This window comes from Sander lucioperca, chromosome 7, assembly GCF_008315115.2.
Source record: "Sander lucioperca isolate FBNREF2018 chromosome 7, SLUC_FBN_1.2, whole genome shotgun sequence".
NCBI lineage: Eukaryota > Metazoa > Chordata > Actinopteri > Perciformes > Percidae > Sander > Sander lucioperca.
In genome coordinates, this window is record NC_050179.1 from 5,030,307 (window position 1) to 5,053,391 (window position 23,085).

Here is a 23,085-nt window from a genome sequence, read left to right on the forward strand (position 1 = left end):
GGCATTTCGCTTTAGGGTGCCAGCATTCTCCCTACTATCCAGTAGCAGTGAGCGTGTTGCCAAAAACATTTAAAGAAAAAAAAGTTTAAAGTTTTCTCAAGCTTCAATGTGGTGGCCCTTTAAAGTTTAAATTAATATACAGTAAATGCAAAAGGTTTGCATGCACGCGGGAAAACAATGCCAGCTGGTAGCAGCTTTGTTCGTTAGCAGCCATCTGTAACACCATCTACAGAGACAGGTAACTGGTTCATGGGTGAAGGTTCATTCATTCTGTGGCCCATAATTAGATCTGCCGGGAGAACTGGCTGCACAATTCAGTACCCCTCGGATGCATCATTATAAATCCAGTATGTGTGAAAATAAACGTGTGAATCGGCTCATGTAGTTTAAAAAAACTATATATATATATATATATATATATTCTCATTCCTGTCTTTATTACATGTTTCTGTAAGCTGACTTTCATTGTTTATTTTTATGTATGCCCTTTTAGCCTGTATTAATTAGCTGTCATGTTCTTTACAATGCTGCCCACTAACAAGACTTGGCAACAAGAAATATTAGATTAATTAAAACAGCACTAACAAATCAAAACCCCATTAGCTGATTTCACATTCAGATCAATTGGACACTGAGGCTCCAGTCGCATTACTCCAGCTGGTCAAACATTATTTGTGTGTTTGTGTTGTGAATCTGACGCTCGGCGATATCGCCGACTGTTGGTTCTCCCTTCCTTTCCACGCAGAAAGGTCGGCACCAGCAGAGGAAATGCAGCGTGTCCCCAGGGTGCCTCCACAGGCATCACTTCCCCCTGCATACACACACACACACACACACACACACACACACAGCAGCTTCCTTTCTCCTCCACACATGCAGTGATCACTCTCAGGCGTCCCTGCCACCACACTTGTTTTCTTCCTCTGGGTCCCTGATCCATTTTTATGAACCGTGACCAAAGAAACATTTCTTATCATATTCACCTCCTGCTCAACGCTGTCACGTTCCCCTTCACTGAGGTGTACACATGGGTGAAAACTTGCTGCTGTTAACTACACGTGATATAAAGCGTGAGCTTCTACACTGACACCTTGCTCAATTTATGTATAAGTGTAGCACTGGACAGTAAAAGTGATACTTATCTGTCTGACAGCATGTGTAGGCATGGACTGTACTGCTGTACTGGCTCAATGTTGCCCCCTACTGATACAGGACCAATCCACCTCTTTTGACAGCATTAAAATATAGCAGTTTCACTAGTGCATTAAAAGAGGAGAATAAATTTAATTAATTTCAGAAAGAGAAACTGTTTAGAAATAATCTGTCTTTTGGTCTTTATTCAATTCCCATCTCCTCTGTTCTACTGCAGCTTTAATCCATCATGAATAAGCAAATACAGAAGAGAGCTTGCCTTCATATATTACCTCTGAACAAACAAAAACAGCGCTACAACTGAGATCACATCCTAAAAAAAATAAAAGACATTTATAGAGACTCAGACACACACCAAAACAGCAGGAGCGAGGGTTATGACAAGGTTAGACAACAGGAGAAAGTGCAATTTAAGATGCAGTGAAGTCTGGTCTTCAGCTGGAGGAGGGGAGAGAGAGAGAGAGAGAGAGAGAGAGAGAGAGAGAGAGAGAGAGAGGATCTGCAGTGCTCACAGTAGCAGGAGAAAGCGGAACGAATTGAGCTATGGTAGACCAGCCATCAGGCCAGAGGAAAGCAACAAAGCAGCCTCCAGACCTCCTGTGGAAAAATTCAGACGACCGGTTCAGTGATGGGACACGGTGGGGCGGGGTGAGGCGGTGGCGCAGTACAAAGTGTGACACAGGTGGGCTGCCTGTGGGATGTCTGGCCCTAGCTTTGGCCATAGATGACAACATCCTCCACAGCTGCTGTGGAGGCAGATACGCACCAGAAAAAGGCTGAGTGCCTCAAGATGGCCTCAGGACAAGAAGCACTGTGGAGCTGAAATTTGCAGCTCATTTGAGGAAACGTATTTCTTCTGTGTTGATTATCTGTGTGTATGGTTTACTACGACTTCTTCATAAAGGATCAGTAGGCTACACCCAAGTTACAAATATTTCCTCACTTTGGTCTTAGTCATTGATTCCTAAATGGTATCTTGACAAGCGTACAGTTTTGGTTTGATGTGTCGTGGTTTTGAGAAATCCCTCTCCGAGACGTCTATGCTCACAACAAATACAAAACAAAGAATTCAACAGCAACATCTCCTTCCTGAAACATTGTCCCGCCTTCAGTTTTCACACCGACTATTGCATACTATTTAGTTAGATGTGATATCGCCAATTACACAAAAACAGACAGCAAGTTCTTTTTTTATTTTTCTGGGTCTTCCTGGAGCGTTTTCGCCACCACCCACAGTTAGTTTTAATTTTGTGCAGCTGTGAGCAGCACCTTCATTTTCCCTATGTGAAATGCATTGTCGTACATCAACAACACACTCAAACATCAAGCGCTTGTTAGTATGCATATCGTCTCTTTTTGTATACTTAACACTTTTCCAGTTTGAACACAGTGCATACTCGAAACCTGCTTAGAATTAGTACTGGTATATAGTATGGAATTGGTACTTTTATTTTAGTAGTTCCAGTAAATTGCTTCACAGCAAGGTCTGTTTATCAAGAGTGACGTGGACACTTTTCTGGAAAGGCCAGTTGCTAAAAATGTTTTACTGTTAGAAGCCAACAACAAAAAAATGTAATGCCATTCTGCTTCAATGCATTGGTGTGGTGGAAGAAATCTCAGAGACCGATGCCTAAACGTGCAGAAAAATGCCAAATATTCTCAGATTTCAGCTTCTGAAATAAAAAGGTGCTACTTTTGAGTTCAAAATGTTTTTGGAATGGTTTGTTCAAAACAAGTGATTAAAGAGACACAAGCTTGGGCAGTTTTCACCATTTTCTGACATTTTTTATAGACTTAATGAAAACGATCATTTGTGGCAACTCTAGATAGATATCTCCAAACCAAATCTGTGTAGCCAGATACCACTTTTTGTAATTTGGGTGAACCAAACCTTCCCATTTCTGTTCCTATCTTCAATGGGAAGCTCCCTTTGTCCTGCAATGATGTGACCCACAGCTCGCATAGACACCCAAACTGATCGGTGATGCCTAACAGCATTATGAATGGTCCCTGATAGTGTGCACTGTAACCTCAATACACCCAAAAAAATAAACCCTCAGATATTCACATCAACATACTCTACAGACACACACACACATACTGATATATATATGCTGTATGGTATACTGTATATGAGGTAAAGTCTTTGTCTAGTCTTCTACTGCATACAGTATGGTACAAAAATCAACCCTCTCAGCAGTGAATTACAAGCACAGGAATGACAGACAGGGGCTTTGAAGTGCAAATCTCATCAGCAAAGAAGAAAAAGAAGTGAAGGAAAGTCTTCCGACTATCTACAAGCAAAACCATCGAACAGAAGGTAAACAGTCATCCGAAATGAATAATGATCCCATTGTTGGCATAGTAACCAACATGGGACTCTTGGACTCGGACATACGATAGCTTAAAGAGCCGCAGCTAGGGTCTCCTCGCGAGCTGAGATGAAGAGACCACACATTCTCTTTGCTGCATTCGAGTCTGTCGAATGAATTATAATTTGACTGACAATTACAAAAACAAATCGCTGTGATGCATCTTCTTCATTGCATACATAAAAAAAAAAAAAAATTATAAACCCATACACCAAATAAAGCTTTGTAAATTGCACTCTGATGTGGCAAATGTCCCAGCCCCCCGCCCCCCACTTCCCGTCATTTGGGATATTTACATTCAGTAGTTCAGTCCAGGATGGAGCAAAGATAGAAAAAGACACAAGTTCTTACAAAGCAGAACTTAATGAGATTTCATTTTCGATTACAGAGACAAACAGACGCCGGGTTGTATCTGATGAGCGATTCTGGCAGTCTCTCTTGTTTTTGAAACAGCTGCAAGTTCACCCGGGTTTTGCTGCTCTGGGAGACATCCAGAGTAACAGCTATCTCCTGCCCCCTGCTGTGCAGTCGGTCCAGTTACAGTGGAACATTTCCTATCCGAGCTGTAGTGTTTGTGGTTCTGCTTGACAAAACAGAGTACCAGCCCCCCACCCCCCACCCCCACCCCACCCCCCGCTGTTGCCAGGAGTGGGCCTGGTTCTTGGTCCAAGTTCAGTTTTTATTGCGTCTTTTTAGTCTGGGCGGCTCTTAGTGCAGTTTGAGCTTGAAGGCGGAGACCTCCATGGGATCCAGGCTGATGGAGGAGTCGTTGGCGAGGGGGGCGCTGGAGTGCATCAGGGTCAGGGACATGGGCTGGAGCAGCTGCAGGTCCAGGTTCTTGAACAGTCCTGACACGCTCAGCTGCAGAGAGAGAGAGAGAAGGCCAGAAAGGCCCAGGGCGTTAGAAACTAAACAAGCTGGTGCAAGTGGGATAAGGAAACTTCCAGTTTAGATTATAGCAGGTAGAAAACAAACGTGGAACAAGAATTCAGATCATTTACATAAGCAATAACATACTTTAAAATACACTTTAAAATACTCCATTACAAGTACAAATCCTGCATTCAAAAGTAGTAGTACTCATAATGAAGAATGGCCACTGGCAGTGTTATACTATTACATTATTGGATTATTAATATTGGTGCATTTATATTTAAACCACACTTTAATGTTCAAGGTAGAGCTAACTGCTTTATATACTGTTAGTTTAACCAGGAAAAAGGCATCATATTTTTTAAACTGAGCATATGTTTTGTATGTAAAATATTACTCTAAAAAAGTAATGGCTACAGCTGTCAGATAAACGTAGTGAAGTAGAAGTATATAAAGTAGGATAGAACAGTATCCAAGTTGAGTACTTAGTTACCATTTCACAAGCAAACAAATCTCTGCTCATGCCAAAAGGATTAAGAGCTGAGTGGAAAATACAGCACACTGGTTTCTTCTGTTTTTTTTTAATTTATTTTTGTTTTAGTGTGAGCGCATGTGTGTTTCTACCCTGACCTGTCCTTGTGTGGTGGTGCAGTTGAAGCCCAGGTTCTGAGCCTCCAGGCCACAGTCCAGCGCCAGACGGTGAAGAATCATGGCTGTGTACGGAGACGGAGAGTTGGGGTCCTGCTGCTCACACAGGGGGAGGGGGGGGAGGGAGGGAGGTCAATTTCAAAGTCAATACAACAAAAATACCCAAATGATTTTGTGGTTGTTTTTTTTTTTTTTGTCATGTCACCTGGCTCTGGATGCTGCGCAGGTTCAGCAGGTGGAAGTCGCAGGGGAGGATGGACTTGAGAGGGGCGAAGGTTTGCAGAGGAGGGATGCCGCGTCTTTTAGGCAGGACGGGCAGCGCCAAGACCTCGTGGTTCAGGAAGGAGTTGGTCATGTGACTGAGTATAGACGGGAAGCTGGTTGTTGCACTGTCCATCATCTGGAGAAGGGGAGGAGACAGATTTGAGCCACAGGGGTTAAGTGACAGCGTAACGATTACAACATCAATGACTCACCTCTTGAGTCGTCGGTTTGCCATTACTGCTCTATGGAGGAATAGGCCTCATCTACTTTGTCAGAGTAAGAGATATATTTCCTATTCTGGTCCAGACAGACACAGTAGTAATCGATCTATATTAGGTTTGTTACACTGTGGTGTCATTTTTAATTAAGAGCATTACAGTGTTTCAAACAATGAGGTTTAATGTTTCGGGAAAAGCCAGAGCAACTTCGTCCCAAGTAGCATCAGGATCAGAATGAGATTTATCGCCAATTTAAGTTTTCACTTGTATGGAATTTGCCTTGGTGTGTTTGGTGCATACAATAAACATATGTAAATTGAATAAGCAATGAACAATAGAGCAAACTACTGCAACAGTTAAGAACATAAATATAGGATAGAAATATTACAATAAAAAATATGTAAAAGACACTATAACAAATATGCACAATATAACAATACAACTGTTTGAAGGCAGCAGTTTTGCCAGAGAGCTGGATGATAAAACTGCTACCAATGTTTTCCATTCTCTGCCAATGTGTAGTCATTTACTTGATAAATGAGTTAATTTGTTACTTTCAACGGTGCCGTCGTAAAGATGGACCGGTTTGGCTACGGCTACGAGGTGGACGGGGAAAAGCAAAAAAATAAATAAATAGGAACTGGAGCTACAGCAAAGACAATGATGTGGGCTAACAAGCATCCTCACTGTTACCAAGGCAACATTACCTCTTGAACTCCATCACTCGAGATTTGGGAGAGGAAAGAATGAAGAGAGAATTTGGCAAAGAAGCCATCATGCTGAAGGTAATGGAGCGGGAAAAACAAAGGAAAACAAAGGAAAACAAAGTTAGAGAGTGGAGAGGAAAACAAAAAGACAAGACGGGGTGGTAATGAGTACTGATTAGGGGTGCACCGATCCGACTTTTTCGGTCCCGATACCGATGCCTGGGCTTTGTGTATCTGTCGATTCCCGATCCAATACCACTGTTGAATTAATAATACACTGTATACCTTACACCTTATACCTTCCTTCCACCATGTGGAAGAGACTAAAGGCACCAGACTTTCCTAACTAAACATTACTTTCCTAACTAAGACAAAATAACATAGATGTAATGTATTGAATCCTTATTTATTTGTACACTCAACTCTTCCAGCATGCGACACACGTGCGACAGAGGGGGGGAAAAAAACTAACAAAACTGGATCGGCCCGTGGATCTGTTAATTTTTCCGATCCCCGATCCATCTATTTTGTCAATATCGGGACCGATATCCGATCTTAATATCAGATCGGTGCACCCCTAGTACTAACAAAAGGTGTTAATGAACATACACTCTTATATTGCACAGTGTTGCACAGAGCTTATTGAGAGTCATTCAGCAGCCCAGAGTCATATGTGGTCTGCTGGAATTTCAAGAGTGCTCACCCAGCTGCAATAAGCACCCTTCGCTGTCATCTTACTGACCTTGTTGCCCATGGATCTCCTCTCCAGCAGCAGTCGGAAGCGGTTGGTCGTCTTCTTGTTGTCCTTCAGGCCCTGACCCAGCCCACGGTTATCATCCTGCATCAGCCGCCGGTCCATGATCACTTCAAGCTGGCCTGAGGGAGGAGGAGGAGCATGGACGCCATCGTTTACACACAGCCTGTGTACTGAACCTTCGGGCATCAGTCACGGACTACGTTTACATGCACATAAAGACTATATTCCGACTAAGCTGTTTACATGGCTAATGAAAGTTAATATTCCACTAATATTACCGTTTATATGTAATGTTAGGTTAGCTGTGCAAAATATGATTTTTTTAAAGTTTGCCAGCGGTGGCGGACTTGTTGGACCGTGCGAACACAGCGTCTCTCTTTCGTTCCTTCAACCAGCTTCTTGAAAAGGTCGGCGTAGCGATGTGTGCGCATATCCAACAACCTGTTGATATCCAAGTCTTTGATCCTGTTTAAAAGTAGTTGTGTTTCACCTTCTTATCGGGTCTGCACCCTTGCAAACTGTTGGCTGGTTGGTTTGTGTACAGCAACCATAGCAACGCACAGAGCTGACCATAAGCCGTAAACAGGCAAGAGGCCGTAAACTGTGGTAAAAACCCTGATTGAGAAGCATATTCCGAATGCGCTGTATACACATATCCAAAGAATGCCTCTAAAACCTGAATAATACTGAAATAACCCACGTCTTAATCGGAAAATGCTATAGTATATTCGGAAAAAAGCCTCATTCAGAATATCCAACCGGAATATGCTGTTGACATGACCTGTATCAAATTCGGAATTTTGTCATATTAAGAATAATCGTGGAAAATTAGTGTGCATGTAAACGTACTCAATGAAGAGTACACTTTGAGCTATTCGTCATTTACAAACGTCCCCATTATTCACATAACGATGATAAAAGGATTAGCTCGTCACATTAACGTGAGAGTATGCACTGTTTTGCTGTCTGAAAACATCTCGAGGGACAAGAGGGAAAGAGAAGTGCATCGATGCTATTCCATACAGGGCTAGAGGCGGTAAACAAAGACAGAGAAGAGTGCACTTCAGAGATAACTTTCATTAGAGATGAAATGTGAAAAAATGACAACATTACATCAAATGTAATCAAATACAGACCACTCTCCAGGCTGGTGACACCCAGGGACTGAGCCGTGTGCAGCGTGAGGCGGTGATGGCTGTCCTGGATGTACGCCTGGCTGGACATGGGATAAAAGTTGGCCTGCAGAGGAAGCTTTAGGTGGTGGTGGCGAGGCTGCATCTACAAGAAGAGGTCAAACACCGGAGGACTCAATATGTCAAACTTACAGCGCTAGGAAAGATGTCAAGTATTCAGGCCAGGGATAGTTCGCCTCAGAGGAATAAAATGCCACTACACTCAGTTTCAAGAAGGTTATCAACTAATACACACACATAGATATTGTTATATTCTGACAGCGTACAAATTATTCCTCTCTAATGCCGAGGGCGGGACTGACCTGGAAGCCATTGAGATCTGTGTAGAAGACGTCTCCACTCTGGATGTCAGTGACCAGTCGCATTGCCAGCTCCTTATTGGTCTGATCTCTGATGTCCACCATCGTAGTGATGTCTATAGATAACCCATCCACCCCTGAGAATACAAAACCATAGAGAACCAAAGATCAGGCCGCAGAAGGAATTGAATGGAAAAATGTGATCTAAAAATGACAAAAACATATGACAAAAGCTACTTCCAAATAGTATTTTGCATTTATTTTTTTTTTTGCAAAGTCAAAAATAGGTAGCTTACAGGAAAGAAAGTACCTAATTGAATTCTAAATTGTCAAACATATTGGCCCTTGTTGTATTATACCATCTGGAGCATTTTAAATAAGGATAAAAAGCTTTTGCAAAAGGCCATTTGAACGGATTCCATTGTGCAGAGATGTTTCATTTATACCTGGCACATTGTGTATGCGAATGGTCTGCTGAAAATGCTGGTAGTGTGCCACCACCTCCGAGAACAGAGGCCCCTCCACGACACGCACAACGGGTGGCTCTTTCTGGTTGTAGGGCTGCAAGCAGGAAGCGACAGAGTGGAATCATGAACAGAATTTTTGCTAAAACGGGAGAGGAAGAATGACGGAGACAGAAGTTGAAGGAGAAATAGTGAGTAAATACAGTATGGCGGCTTAGCGCTTGCACTCTGTTGTCTTTAAGAAGAAGTCTGCCTGCCTTCCCGCCCCGAGCACTGCGGCATGATACAAAGACAATACACAAGGGGGACTCTACCAAAGCCGTCAAAGAGGCAAGGGAACATCTGAAACACAACAACTGAGAGAATACCTTTGCTTTTCCATCAGGCAGGAAGAGGTAAGCTCCACTTTTGTCTTTCGAGGGACGGGTGCCGTAGACCACGAACTGCATCTGTACCTTCACTTCCTGAGGATCATCCTTGTGCTTGATACTCTGCAGATGAAAAAGCCATAAAGAATCTTTTTTTTTTTTTTTTTTTTTTTAAAAAGAACCAGAAAAGAGATGAAAGGATGTTTGTGTAGCAACGAGACATGCAATGTTCACTTTGATTACACTTCTGCAAAATGATCAAAGTTAAAAACAGATGAGCAAATCCTTATATAAAAGTCAACTGATGCAAGAGCTGATTAAAAACACAAACCTCCAGCAGGCCAGTGGTTCCAGAGAAGCCCAGAGTGAGAGACTGGCTGCTGATGTAGAAGGTCTGTGGGTCAGACTGCTGAGAGCGGACAGGAAGCGGGTCCGCGGCACGAGCGGTGACGCCCCGATCAGACAGCCGGAGCAGGGTGTCAGAACGGAGAGTCATGGGTGAGTCAGGAGAGTCGTAAAGATGGAACACAGCCAGGCCCAGTGGCGGCAGACGGACCATGAATGTTGCCTGGATGGAGGGTGGAACAACAGTTGGATGTAATAATAAATGAAGCATTCATACACACAAAAAGATTGTTTTTAGAGTGCTGGCTTCATTTCCCTTGTTAATCTGAACGGGGAGTGTTGACCGCAAGCCATTCATTAACAGTTAAAAGCATTTCGACATTAAAATGTGATGAGAGGTGGTGTTCATGAGACTGTTTGTAATTCTCTGCAACATTTAAATGCATCGCTTTCTGTGGGTGGAGAGAATTATGTTTGGGTACAATAAATCTATAGAGACTTGGTGAAGCAAATGGGATGCTTTATTTTACTAATGCAGATTCAATATACAATATGAGCTGATCAAATGGGTGTGAGAACTGAAAGAAGACATAGTGCTAGCATTCAGGTAGAAGGCTTTTTTTATTCAAAAATAAACTCTGTTTTGAATACTTTGAATTGTATTTCTACATCATGTTCACATTCTCAAATGCCAGAGTCCAGATACAAGGACACAAATATTAAAGGGCTTCACAACAGAAAACAGTGGGCCTACTCACTCTCTCTCTCAAAGTAAGATACAAAAATAGTACATAAAGTTAAAAAAATACTCTGATTTAGCACTGCACTCCTAGAAGCAGAACCAAATATATCTTTTTTTCATTAATGCATTCTTCTTCCTTGTCAAAGGAAGGCTTTACACATGTAACTGTGTCTGACTGAAACGTTTATTTTCTTCCAACTTAAGCACAAAACTATAACAGATCCAGTGTGGACAATGATGGAGAATTGTGCAGACACTGCTGCTGCGCTCGTGCCGAATGAATTTGTCTTGTGTCTTACCTCAAACACCTCTGCACTCATTTGACTGGCAGAGCCCCACTGAGCACTCAGCTGCACAGGGAGGGTCTGTCCATCCTCAGTGAGCACCCGCACCCTGACCGTGTTGACCAACACAGTCACCACACACAGACGCTCCTGCTCGATGGGGTTAAACAGAACCAGGTACCTGGTAGAGAGAAGGAAAAAGCAATCAGAAGCACAGTATGGGCGAGGAGAGGCTAAGGTATGAGGCAGAGGAGATGAAAGACGCCAGGGGACGCAGATAATACCTCGGTCCTGCTGGGTCCAGCTCGATTAAAGTGCGCTGAGGCAGAGAGTCTTGAGTGGCACGCCTGTCATCCTACAAAAAGAAGTATATAATGTGGGAAACACACTGAGAAACCTTTTTTGTTCCTTATGTGAGTATTCAAACAGTTTATAATACAGTGGTGGAAGTGTCCCTCCATGTTTCCTCTTACTGTCTCCAGGAAGGGCTCCGTCTGGTAAAAGCGATAAACATCCTTGTTTTTCATCACCAGGAAATGAGCAGCATTGATGATTACTCTCTTCAGACCGATGAGTGAACGCAGTAATCTAGGGAGGAGGAGGACGAATCAATGGCTGACTGCAGCAATCACAGCAGATGGCTTGTTATTTTGCTATAAAGTAGTGAACGGTCTAAGTTTAAAACAGCCGGAGAGAAAGTGGATTACTAAGAGGAGGCACAGATTTTAAAAGAAATGAAAGAATTTTAATCTATGCAATCCATACTGTCAATTCTTTCAAATCCCTCAGATCCTTACCTGGTGCCGTAGTCAACGACAACATTCTCCTTTGCAGTGCCAGTGATGGCATCATGATGTTGGAAGAGGCCAACAGACCGTCTCGCATCGACTAGCAGGGCATAATCTGAGAACGGGTAGCGCCCTTCCATGCCTGCATGTCGAGCATTCGCAACCGCCAGGCTGTAGAGGATCTCTGCCCCCCTGATGGACATTGACAAACAGTTAGCATTGAGAAACCCCTAAATTTAAGACTGCTGAGCATTTTTATTTTAAAACTTAAAAGGTACTCTAAGCGATGTCACGCGTCTTTCAGGCTACAACATTTTTTGTCACATACAGCAAACATCTCCTCACTATCCGCGAGCTGCCGGTCCCCTGAACACACTGTAAAAAAAACGCGGTCTCTGTAGACAGCCTAGGGTCCACACATGCCAACAAAAATAAAGTGGTCCAACCTGGGGTCTGTTTCAGAAAGCAGGTTTAGTGAAAACTCTGAGTTTGTTAACCCTGAGATGAGGGAAACTCTGGGTTTTCCGTTTCAGAAAGAGAGGTAACTTAACCTCAGAGTCAGTTACTATGGTAACTGAGTCTGTGAACCTAACCTGGTCGGGAGCAGGTTTTCTTCAAGAAAACTTGAGTTTCTCTCAGTCTCCTCCCTCTGACACAGTGTCAGAGGGAGGAGACTGAGACAAACTCGAGGTTTCTTCTCTCTCATTTCCTCATTCATTCATTCAGTCTGTATCAGGCGCATTTTAATGCAGTTTGTTATCTACATGAATAAAAACTTAATAAATAAAACTTATTGTTAGGCAGATTATGAAACGTTTTTTTCTCAAACATGTCATGTCCTTTTGTCGACGATCCCGTTGATGAAAAAGCTGTATTACTTCACAGAGAGTTTACGTTTGGACATGATATTGAGTCCCGACTAAATGTATTTTCATTTCCACATTTTTTCACAGACCTACAGATATGTAGATATGCTACCTTATCCGTCCTCATATCACTAACATCCACCATCGAGGACATGCTTTAACATCCCAGCAGATTCTTTGTGTCGCATTACGTTTTTTGCAAACGGCATTTTTCTTTATTGGTGATGCGGATCATACTGTAATAGTAAAGCCACTGTAGCCGTCAGAAAAGTGTGACTCGCTCTGAAATATTTTTTAAACGTTTTTTGTAGTTGTTCCCTGGACACAAGCCAGTGAGAGCCATTAAAAAGAAATAAATTATTATACATTATAGTTCTGTTAATGATCATGGTGCTGCAGCCTCAGAATGGGATATAGTAGTAGGCCTAGCTTACTTTTTCGCCCGCAGGATTGCACCCAAATTAAATTATAGGTGTAATACAATTCCAGTTTGCACCAGTAATATTATAAGTTAACTGTGATTAAATATGAAATGAATACACTATTAATGCTTACGCATTGACTCGAGCAGCAATTTACCCCCACAACAATTCTTTCTCTGTTGCAGCAGCAACCGCTGTCTTGCTTTTTTAACAAAATACATGTTCAAACCATGGATGTATTAAGAGGTTCAAACTCGTTGTTTGTGCGCATGAGTATTTCCGCCGACCTGTTTGTTTGTGGTTGTTACCATAGTGAATCGTAGTATCATGGCTTCATTCATACTGCCTTTTTATTGTGGTGGTGCACGCGCGTGAACATACTCTGAGTTGATTGAACCAACTCATATCAGCTGTTCTGGAACCAAAAACTCTGAGTTTCCCATCTCAGGGTAAATCAACTCAGACATCAGGGTTAGACTCAGAGTTTGTTAAACCTCCTTCCTGAAACTGACCCCTGGACCATGCAAACATACACAAACCGTGTTCCAGCATTCAGCCAATAACGGACAAGAAGGATTTTTTTTTTTGGGGGGGGGGGTTAGTGCGCTGAAGCACAGAAGGGAGGGAACGATGAGGAGGAGGGAGGAGCGAGCTAGTCTTCGTTTTGTTTGAAAATACTTTGAACGTCAACAAGAAGTAACGTCACCCAACATTGCTTAGAGCACCTTTAAAGAAAGAGTTTACATATAATTTTAACCACTGAAATCTAATTCTGGAATTCATGCAACTTGCGTATATGGATACAATTGTTTGTTACACCCAGACGCATTTTAGAATTTTGCTATTTTTAATCGCTTCATTTTGATTGTTCACAATAGAGAAATAGAGAAAAACAGGAGAGAAGGCCCAATCAATAAATTGTATGACCATATGAACTAAAGGTATGTTCACGCATCTAACTAAAAGGTTTGACATACACTATATATGAAAAAACAAACATTTTATAACAGGCCTGTTTTACTGATATGTTTGGAAAAAAAACTACAGATATGAAAATCTTACTGGATTTAGGTGTGGTTTAATGTCAGTTCATGTATAAAAAGGCTATGCATTTGGGAGTGATACCAGGTTTGAATCCTGTGTCTGGATTTGGATTGCGCCTTTAATTTGTATACAGGATCTTGCAGATACATGTATGCTCTTTCACCTAGTATGCCACAGCTACATATTTGCAATGCAAAAAAGAAACAAAGTGCCTGTTGTAGAACATCTACAGTACAGCATCATTAATACACAGCAGGTTGTGGGTGTTAGGTGTGACTAAATCCATCCCACCTGAGATGTGACTCTATCACACGGTCCAGGCTCTTGTAAAAGGGCCGAGAGGTGTAATAGCCAGTCCAGTAGTGGTCTTCCCGGTCTGCATAAGCAAAGAAATCTCCACTAAGCACTGGGTAGTCTGCGGGTCTGGACCCCTGGGCCACTCCGTGTGCTTTGTATACAGCGTTGAAGTAGTCTGTGAGAGTCCCAAACTGAGCCTGGAGGAGCAGCCAGACAGATGACACATTGTTAAAAAAGATATATACACACTTTACTCAAAAGACAACTGTACGGGTAAAAAAAAAAAAAAATTCTCATTAGAATGTAAGCGCCTTTCATCTTACATGGCATCTTCTGAACCAAACATTGAGTCGTGACAGATTCTTTGTTCTGTCAGCAAGTTAAGATACCACTGCAGGATTCATTATCACAAGAATGGTTGCACAGTGAGATACTTGCTACAGCACACGCCGAGAAGCACAAAAACAATGAAAAAGACGCACCCAAAAAAAGATTTGGCAACACTGTTTTTGACAGCTGACAAGTCATTTTCTCACTTGTACGTGCATCTCTGGGTGAGAATTCATGTAGTCAAACAGCTTCTGGTAATTGGTATACTGCTGATCCCACTCCAGCGCCTTGTCGTAGCGGAAGTCATCTCCCAGCGGGACAAGAAGCACCTTGCTGCGGTAGAGTTTGGACTTTTTACGGTACTGATCCAGGAGCAGGTGAGCCCTGATTGAGAAAGAGGGAGAGAGAGGGGGGGGGGGAGGAAAAACTGAGGGGACACATTTCTTGGCATCCAAACTGCGCTACTTCGCATGCGCCAGTTTTGTAGGAAATCACTATGGAAAGTGGAGGATCAAATTAGCCCTGGGGGTATTTTCCATTAGCCACAGAAACATGTCCTCTGGAAAGGTTCCGAGGTCCTCTAAAAGCTGCAAGACTATCTGCAGTCCAGGTCTGTCACCCCCACGTTCATTCACCCTCTCTGGCTGTTGTTATTGGCTTAAGTTCAAGTTTAGTTTATTTGTAAGGGACTAGCAAAGATAATATTGAGAGTTTTTGCAACAGTGTGTGTGTGTGTGTGTGTGTGTAGTAAGAAATGTTTAGTATGTAGACATCATAGCCCGACTAATGCTTGACACTGGAGACTGATACCTTTTTTTTTGTTTTACATGCACATATAGCAAACAAACATTTTTGAATAGGCACCCCTAACTTTGGTTATTTCAGAACAGACCAAGATACAGCCTTAGCAGGACATTTTTAAGTTGAAAAATTACTTTGTCAGTGCTCTTTAGTGGACAAACAATGTAATGGAAACCCTGTTTCTAAATTATAAAGATTAAACAGGTTTTGCATTTCTGTATTGACTGAATTGGTCAATTAGTCTTTAAAAGCTCAACTAAAGCCCAACCTGACGTCTTCAAATGTCATTATACTATTCCATAAGACAAAGAAAACCAGCAATTCCTACCTTTAAGGAACCAGAACTACAGAATATTTGGCTTTTTTGCTTTGTGAATCATTACTCAATTATCAAAATACTTGCAAATCAATTTTCTGACAATCGACATATCAACTAATCACTTCTACTTTCAGCTCAAATATACACCAATAACAATATATCTGCAATAATCAAATTACAGCAGATACATCAGGCCAGCCGATACATCAGTCTAGCTCTAATTATGGTCTGGCTACACCGCTTATCTATTCTGGGACAGGTGAAAAAACGCTCTGGCTTGTTTGTATTTTTTTTCAACGATCACAACTGTTCTGGGCAGCACTAAGCCCTAAACGCAGCAACTGTGCCGTTGCACAATAGATAGAAAAGTAGGCGCCAGATGTCAGGCTTTATCCCAGCACTGTACATCCATTGAACCATAATAAGCTCTAATAGGTATCCTTAAGTTTGTTCTCTGAGACAAAATCAGGATAAACCTACTTAACGTACCCAAAGTGAGAGACTTAACCCCCACATGTCTCACCTCTCTGCTACATTGGCCTCCACCACAACTTTTGGTGGCACTTTCCAGGGACAGTTTATCCGACCACCTGGTAACCTCTTGAAATCGAACTGGCAGCAGATCTTGGGGTCGGGCCCGCATGTGTGAGGCACGTCGTAGCTGTAGAACGGCATCATGTGGCAAAAGATATCCGTGTTCGATCCAGTGTCTGTCAAAGCAGTAAAGTAAAAATCAAACCACCAGCTTGAGAGACATCCATTGTTGACAGCAGCCTCAAAAGACCAAAATTAAATACACTTATAAGGCATGTTCTCCTCTGAGTAAAGGTGGTATTTGTGATTCACAGACACACCAGTGCTCATAAACTTGTTGGCAATTATTTGTTCCCACCACCTACAGCGTTCTCTGGGGACTGTCAAAAGTCATTCTGGATAAAGCAGCAAAAAGTGAATGACATCCCCAAAAGAACTGAGTACCACAAATTGAGAATATCTAACAGTGTAATACCAGAGGATCTTTCCATTAGGTACAAACCGACAGTAAATTGTCAGCAGATGTCCAATTCACTGGAAATAATAGCAAAGAGAGCGCTTCTGAGGCTTTTAGGCACTGGTTCTTCTTCCACAAAGTCCCTCAAAAGCCATGACAATTGGCATGACTCATTCTGCAATGAGCTTAGCAAAGATAAGCACATGAATCAGATGACATCGCTGGCTCTGGTCCACTCACCCCAGGCCTGCCTCCACATAAACTCCAGGCTGCGGGTGGAGGCAAAGTGTTTTTTGATGGAGTAGTGGACCCTCTGGATGAGCATGCTGGTCAGGTTGGCCCTCTTCAGTAGATAGGACATGGTAGCACTGTGACCGAAAGGGTCTACCGCCCACCCGCTGCGAGGAGTTATACCTGTGACAGCGAGCAGAAAGAAAGTCGCTCAGGTTTATGCTCAGATAAAGGAAGGAATGCATCTTTTAGAAAATCATTCCCCTCAGCAGGGAGCAGTAAGAGTAGCACAAAGTATTTTTTTTTTTTTGGGGCATTTCAGCCTTTAATAGAAAGAACAGATATATATATATATATATATATATATATATATATATATATATATATATATATATATATATATATATATATATATATATATATATATATATATAAAAAGGGGAGAGAGAGGGGGATGACATGCAGGAAATCGTCTCAGGTCGGACTCGAAGCCTGGACCTTCTGCGTCGAGGTATACACCTCCATATATGTGCGCCTGCTCTACCAACTGAGCTAACCCGGCCACAGCACAAAGTATTTTATCACCCACTGAGTGAGGGGCTACACCTGCTGGATATAGGATGACAAGCTCAGATTTCACCATCAAACCTTGAGGAGGACTGCTATAATTTAACTGCTTTTAAAAGTAGTGAAAATAATTGGGGTGATGACAAAAGGCCTAACATTTCACAGAGAGAAGAAGAGCATCTTAAACTTTTAAGCATAATTCGTCTAAATATAACCAAAGAAGCAAAGAGTAAGGAATCATTTCTGATCGGTGTACCTAGATTTCTCTCCAGCCACTGATGTCCTTCAATGAGCTGGTCTATCATGGCAAAGTAGTGGGCGTTGGCTTCATCCGTCATAACCCAGCCTCCTGTGACAATCTCTAGCTGCCCCCCAAGGATCAGTCTGTTGAACAGAGAGGATTAAGAAAGCAAGGTCACAATCATCTGACCCTTAAGAAGGAGAGTCACATTAACCAGACAATAAGCTATTTTTAGAGCAACTACAGCCAGCGGATACTATGGTGGTGGTGATGGCGCAGTGGATGTAACACATGCCGTTGGTGTGGGAGATCTGGGTTCGAGTCCCACTGCGATACATCAACCAATGTGTCCCTGAGCCCATAGTTGCTCCAGAGGCGTGCACCCTCTGACATATATAGCAATTGTAAGTCGCTTTGGATAAAAGCGTCAGCTAAATGTAATGTATCCATTGTGTCAATAGTTAGGTGGTTAAATAAACGGCAAAACTGTGCTTCTCTAAGCTGTGACTCACTTTCGCATAGCCTCCTGCTTGTGTATGTCTGCGGTCTCCCACCACTTGGAGAAGAATGAAATCTCAGACCAGATGAACTTCCTGCGAGGATCCTCCGCCAGCTTCACCACCATGTTGTTCAAAATATGTTGTGTCTGGTCTGTGAAGTACTTGTCAAAAGTCTTGATCCAACCTAACAACAAAAGAAGATAAATATGAGCAATTTGCATAACAGTTGGCAAAACAGATGGTTGCTACAAATAGAACTATCCATCCCTTTATGTAGCTGGCTGATACAAAGGCAAGAAGACAGGGCAGGTAAGAGACTCAAAAATAAAACTCATATTTTATTTAAGTTGAGCTGTTCCCCTTAGAAAGATATTTAGCAGAGGGGTTTCAAAGAAAGTGACTAAAAAGCACTTTCTATGCACCTTTAGTGTGTAACAGTGTAGAATACCACAGTCTCCTCTGAAAAATCCTGTGAAATATTTATCTCAAATATTATAGTCGAGTGTTTTTTACACAGATCAAAGTTCCACATTCTGATGCTGCAGTTATGCAGAATCATAAGCAATGCCACAAAAATGGCGATAGTTAAGTGCTCATAGTCAGTTGAGAGGGACAGGACTATTTACTGCAGTCTTAGTGTAAGGGTTACTCATTGTTTGAGCTGCTAACGTGCAGTTGACTAAAGCTCTTAAAAACCCTTCTTTGCATTTAGTGAATTGAGCCTATTACCAGTAAACCTGCTTTCCCCTGCCTTCAGGGTGAGCTGACAATATGCTGGACACTGAATGCTGCATACAAAGACACTAAAGAAAACTGCAGCAGAGTATAATCAAATGCAGCTCCAAATGACGGCGATTCCCATTGTAGGCTGTCAACATATCAATAACTTCGAGTTAGCAAGCATGTGACAGTCTGGTAAACAAGTTTAATGGAAATGTCAGTCTGAAATAAAATCTCAGCCAATCCAAACTATACAGTATATAGCTAGAGCTTTCCAATGCCAATATCCTTCTAATTCCATTGTTTGTGGCTAAACCGTCAATCATGTCAGCATTATGCTAATTATAATGAGAATGAATGAATTAAGTTTTGAATGATTTCTGCATCCTTATCATGAGCTTCCCACTCACGTAAGGCCTCACAGTAGCTGAACTTGTCTTTTGCTCTCAACTCACCTGGATCATTGTGGGAGTGGGGGACCACAAACACTTGCAGTGGCTCATAGTCCCACTCATCAGGTTCATAAGTAATGTCAAAGCCCTGTTTCCATACGCCGCCATCAGGGTTGTCAAACTTGAGAATGGAGTACACATCCAGCATCTAAAATGAATTACAAACTCATTGTTTGCTCACCAGACATACTCCAAAAATAACTAATGATGCAATAACATCTCAAATATAGCAGTGCTAAAAACGTTTAGGCCAATTAGCTGCTCAGCATTTCATCTACGGGGGGGGGGGAAACTAGTAGTATAGCAAGCTCACCTGAACGTCTGCTTGACCATGGCTGCCTAAAGCAGCTTGGCAATCCTGGGGCTTGACAGCAAGGAAAGTGGGACGGCCGTCGAAGGGTAGGACCCAGGAACCATTGGCACTTCTGAATGGCAGGTGGCCGCTGGGAGACACAGCTCCTGTGTCTGTGAGCTCCATCACAGAGTCCTTTATGTGGCTGATGATTTGGTGGTTTTCCTCCAGGAGCTGCTCCAACTGCTCTATCCGGTTTTGCAGAACTGAGATTTGGCTCTACAATACACACACAAATCATCGATCACACATCTGTATAACATCATAAAACATCTTTTAACCAAACCCACGTTCTTCTTCCCTGTTACAGTGAACAAACTTTAGTTGTAAGACTAGAAATTAGATGATCTGGAATGAAAAATCTAGGAAGGTAGCAAATAGCAGTATGAGATTAATCAGCTCTAAAGATATCTACACAACAATAGGTACACAATATCAACATTTGAATATTTTTTCAAAGAATACATATTACGCCTCGTCTTACAGGATATGGAAGTGTAGAATAATATATTTATGTTTATTTCTGCTTGTATCTAACTTCTGGTGTATCACAACAAATCATGCAAAAATAAGTATAACAGAAATAACTACAGAAAGTGGTTTTCACACATGATATGATGCACCACCATTACAGTAATTATTCTTACCCGTGGAAAATTCCCGCCATTCTGTCGCCTTGCAGGATCATGTTGGACTCGATCCAACATCAGATACAGTGAGAATACAGCCACACAGAATATGGCCCCTCCACACACTGTCACCTGTTTCCTCAACTTCATCCTCCTCTGGAGCGGCTGTCTTTCCGGGTTTTGAATTAAAAAAAATGACCTTGACTGGGTTTTTTCCAGCACAGAGAAAAAAGTCCTTAAAAACTGGAATGCAATCTTTCAGATTGCAGAAAAATAGGAAAATAACCAGCTACACCAGTATTAATGGTTCAGTTCCACTCCGGCGATGCCTCCAGCCTCCACTCACCATACTGAAGACCACAACCAAGGGGACTACAGCAAGTGGCAGCAGTGGACAAGGGTACTAAATCAGCAATAGCTGGCAAGCAGTCTGTCAGCTTTGGCTATACCACAGCCACCGGTGGGCTCCTTCAAAGTAGCCCTTGTGCTCAACCATCCAAACCGATGAGACTGCAGGAAAAGAAAAAAAACAAATGCCACACAGAAGGGGCTCAAACAGGGATCCTAGTGTTCCTGCATGATGTGTTTAACTGTGGGCCTGGTTTCCTGGTCCAGTCCCTACTCCCACAGCACAGTCTGATCCTCCAGTACAACCAGAGTCCCCTGTTGCTCAGTTGGCCTCTGGTGCCATAACCCTTTGCACTCTAGGCTGCGGCAGTGCAATCAAGTAGGCTGAGAAAAAGACCAACTTGGCTTAGAGCAGCAACTTTTTAATTAAGCCTCAACTCTGCCCGAGGCAGCTCCAGGAATCAAAATGAGACAAATGTCATTCTTCTCTCAGTAGCATAGTGACAGCATATCTACTGTGGCAGCATGGGCAGTGTGTCTGTCCTCGATCACAAGCGCCAAGTTGAAATAACATCAAAGGGTCTTCTTCAGCTGTTAGGAAAATTTTAGATTAATGGAGCATGCAAAAAATATATATGTATTCAGCCTTCCAGAGAGGAACTGTCACTGACAAAAAGCACAAGTGAAAGGAACTGTGTGGGAGAGTGAGAGATACTTTTTTTGATCCGACAAGTAAAGTCAACAAGGGAGGGGGGAATCAAGCTGAGCACAGTGGCCTGCGTTTCCTCACAGCACTAATAGGTGTTCTTGTTTACCTCTGAAAATCCAACATGATCATAATCCGCTCACTTCAGGCTGGGACTATCTAAAATTTACCACAGGGAGTGGGGATAATAACCTGGCACTTACATTTGCTAAGCCTGACTGAAAAATAGCCACACTGTCAGAAGGAAGACGAATATTTCTTACATCATATGTGCCACATATATCTAACAAGAAAGGCTTTGTAAGCTGGGGTGCCTGACAGAAGACTACCAGCTCTACATGTATGTGACAAAATGTAAATGAACCAGATCTCAAGCTGCTCAAATGATGGCATAGTAGCATCAAGGGAAATATTCATCAATATTCATATTCCCCTGTGTAAACTATCAAATATCCCTTAACAGTATTCTTTGGATTATTGACTCAATGGATGGCACCTCTGTTAATGGTTCACTTGGATGACTTTAAGTCAGCTATCCCTGAGCAGCTAGCCAGCAACATTGCGGTGCTTTAAACTTACCAGCACTTAAAATACCTGAATTTGGACATTATCTAGCTAGTAATACATGCAGCTTGTTAACCCTTTAGCCACATTAACGTGCTCTGCCAAACTTTAATAACCCCTTTAACATTAACTAACGTTAGATATCACGAATATGCAGCTAAACAAGCTAGCGCTTTAGCCACTAGATGTTCGTTTATCAAGTTACCACTACCACATCAGCTAGACTGGTTTACGAGCTAGCTTTAAGAGTCGGACAACGTCAATATAAGGGCTGTAATTCAATGATAAATCTAGGTGAACAGCAGTCACAGCTGTCCTCTGACATCCGTGAGAAGCCTGTGCTGCACGGCATTTATCATTAACGTTGCAGACGGCTGCAAGTATTGGCTAGATACTATTAAGACAATACGTGGCTGATATTTCCTGGCTAACCATTGACTGTATCTCAACCTCGGCTAACACTCATGTTACGTTACGACCTTGGGACCCTGTCTCTTTGTAAACAAAATACAAAAATCTGACGTTACCCGTCAAAAGAGTGTAATCCGGAAGAGTGTAGAGCCCAGCAGTGTGTGTGCTTTTAGCTGCAGGCTGACAGATCACCAACTGAACCAGTTAGCCTAGCAGCTAGCACCATTGATCTGCTGCAAAGGCTTCTGGGAAGAGAGGAGCTGCGTATCAGTCGGTGATTGGCCAATAGCTACAGCAGATTGTAAAATAAATGCACCAACCTTTCATTTTATTTTGAGGGTCTGCAATGCAACATAGGTTTATAAATTACTGAATTATTATTATATGAATATATTGACAACGCCCAGGGTGATTGTGTGATGTGTTGAAGTGTGAATTAGATGACAGCATAATGACAAAAACACTCAGGCTAAATATAAAAATAGTTTGTACCACAATAGATATACCAGGAGTGGACACAACATTTGTAAAGCTCCGTGTTCAACCTATTTACAACACTTTGTGACCCAGTTATATATAATAGTCATTGCTAATTATTGTAGTTTAGTAAGTTTAGAACAATCAACCACTCAGCAGTTCAGAGACAGAATAGAGTGATGATATATTAATGTTACTGTAATACAAGGGCTATGAATCTACAAAAGAACTGTTTACAGTGAGTTCTCAACCTGAATAACTGGTAAGTTGTGTCTGGAAAGACACGCTAAAAACTTTCATCACTAATTAAAAAATTGCATGTGGGTGGTTGTTTCCAGTACAG

The 23,085-nt window shown here is 42.2% G+C and overlaps 1 protein-coding gene across 4 annotated transcripts; it reads right to left on the reverse strand.

Annotated features, from left to right (window-relative positions):
- Positions 1 to 1,322: 1,322 nt before the first annotated feature.
- On the reverse strand, positions 1,323 to 22,529 carry man2a2 (mannosidase, alpha, class 2A, member 2). Of its 4 annotated transcripts, none has more exons than XM_036003191.1 (24): positions 22,382 to 22,529; positions 20,255 to 21,175; positions 19,569 to 19,826; positions 19,259 to 19,403; positions 18,096 to 18,267; positions 17,599 to 17,726; positions 16,785 to 16,958; positions 16,077 to 16,263; positions 14,640 to 14,817; positions 14,098 to 14,300; positions 11,484 to 11,666; positions 11,160 to 11,274; positions 10,971 to 11,041; positions 10,702 to 10,867; positions 9,647 to 9,883; positions 9,316 to 9,438; positions 8,930 to 9,044; positions 8,487 to 8,620; positions 8,128 to 8,269; positions 6,977 to 7,110; positions 6,235 to 6,306; positions 5,251 to 5,445; positions 5,028 to 5,141; positions 1,323 to 4,385 (listed from the first exon to the last, which is right to left on the reverse strand). In XM_036003191.1, the coding sequence occupies exons 2-24, from the start codon at positions 20,384 to 20,386 to the stop codon at positions 4,233 to 4,235; spliced, it is 3,531 nt and encodes a 1,176-aa protein (XP_035859084.1). In that variant the 5' UTR covers positions 20,387 to 21,175; positions 22,382 to 22,529; the 3' UTR covers positions 1,323 to 4,232. The 4 variants fall into 4 exon arrangements, with proteins under 4 accessions (XP_035859084.1, XP_035859086.1, XP_031139327.1 ...); XM_036003193.1 differs by having other exon boundaries at positions 20,255 to 20,746; positions 22,382 to 22,504; XM_031283467.2 differs by lacking the exon at positions 6,235 to 6,306.
- Between the last annotated feature and the right edge of the window lie 556 nt (positions 22,530 to 23,085).

Excerpts from the sequence above, each read along its gene's own strand:
- man2a2 (XM_036003191.1), bottom strand. The coding sequence starts at position 20,386 with ATGAAGTTGAGGAAACAGGTGACAGTGTGTGGAGGGGCCATATTCTGT. Across the intron at positions 7,111-8,127 it reads TGTCACCAGCCTGGAGAGTG|GCCAGCTTGAAGTGATCATG; the intron begins GTCTGTATTTGA and ends CTCCTCCCTCAG. Across the intron at positions 5,446-6,234 it reads CGAGTGATGGAGTTCAAGAG|ATGATGGACAGTGCAACAAC; the intron begins GTAATGTTGCCT and ends CCCCTTCTCCAG.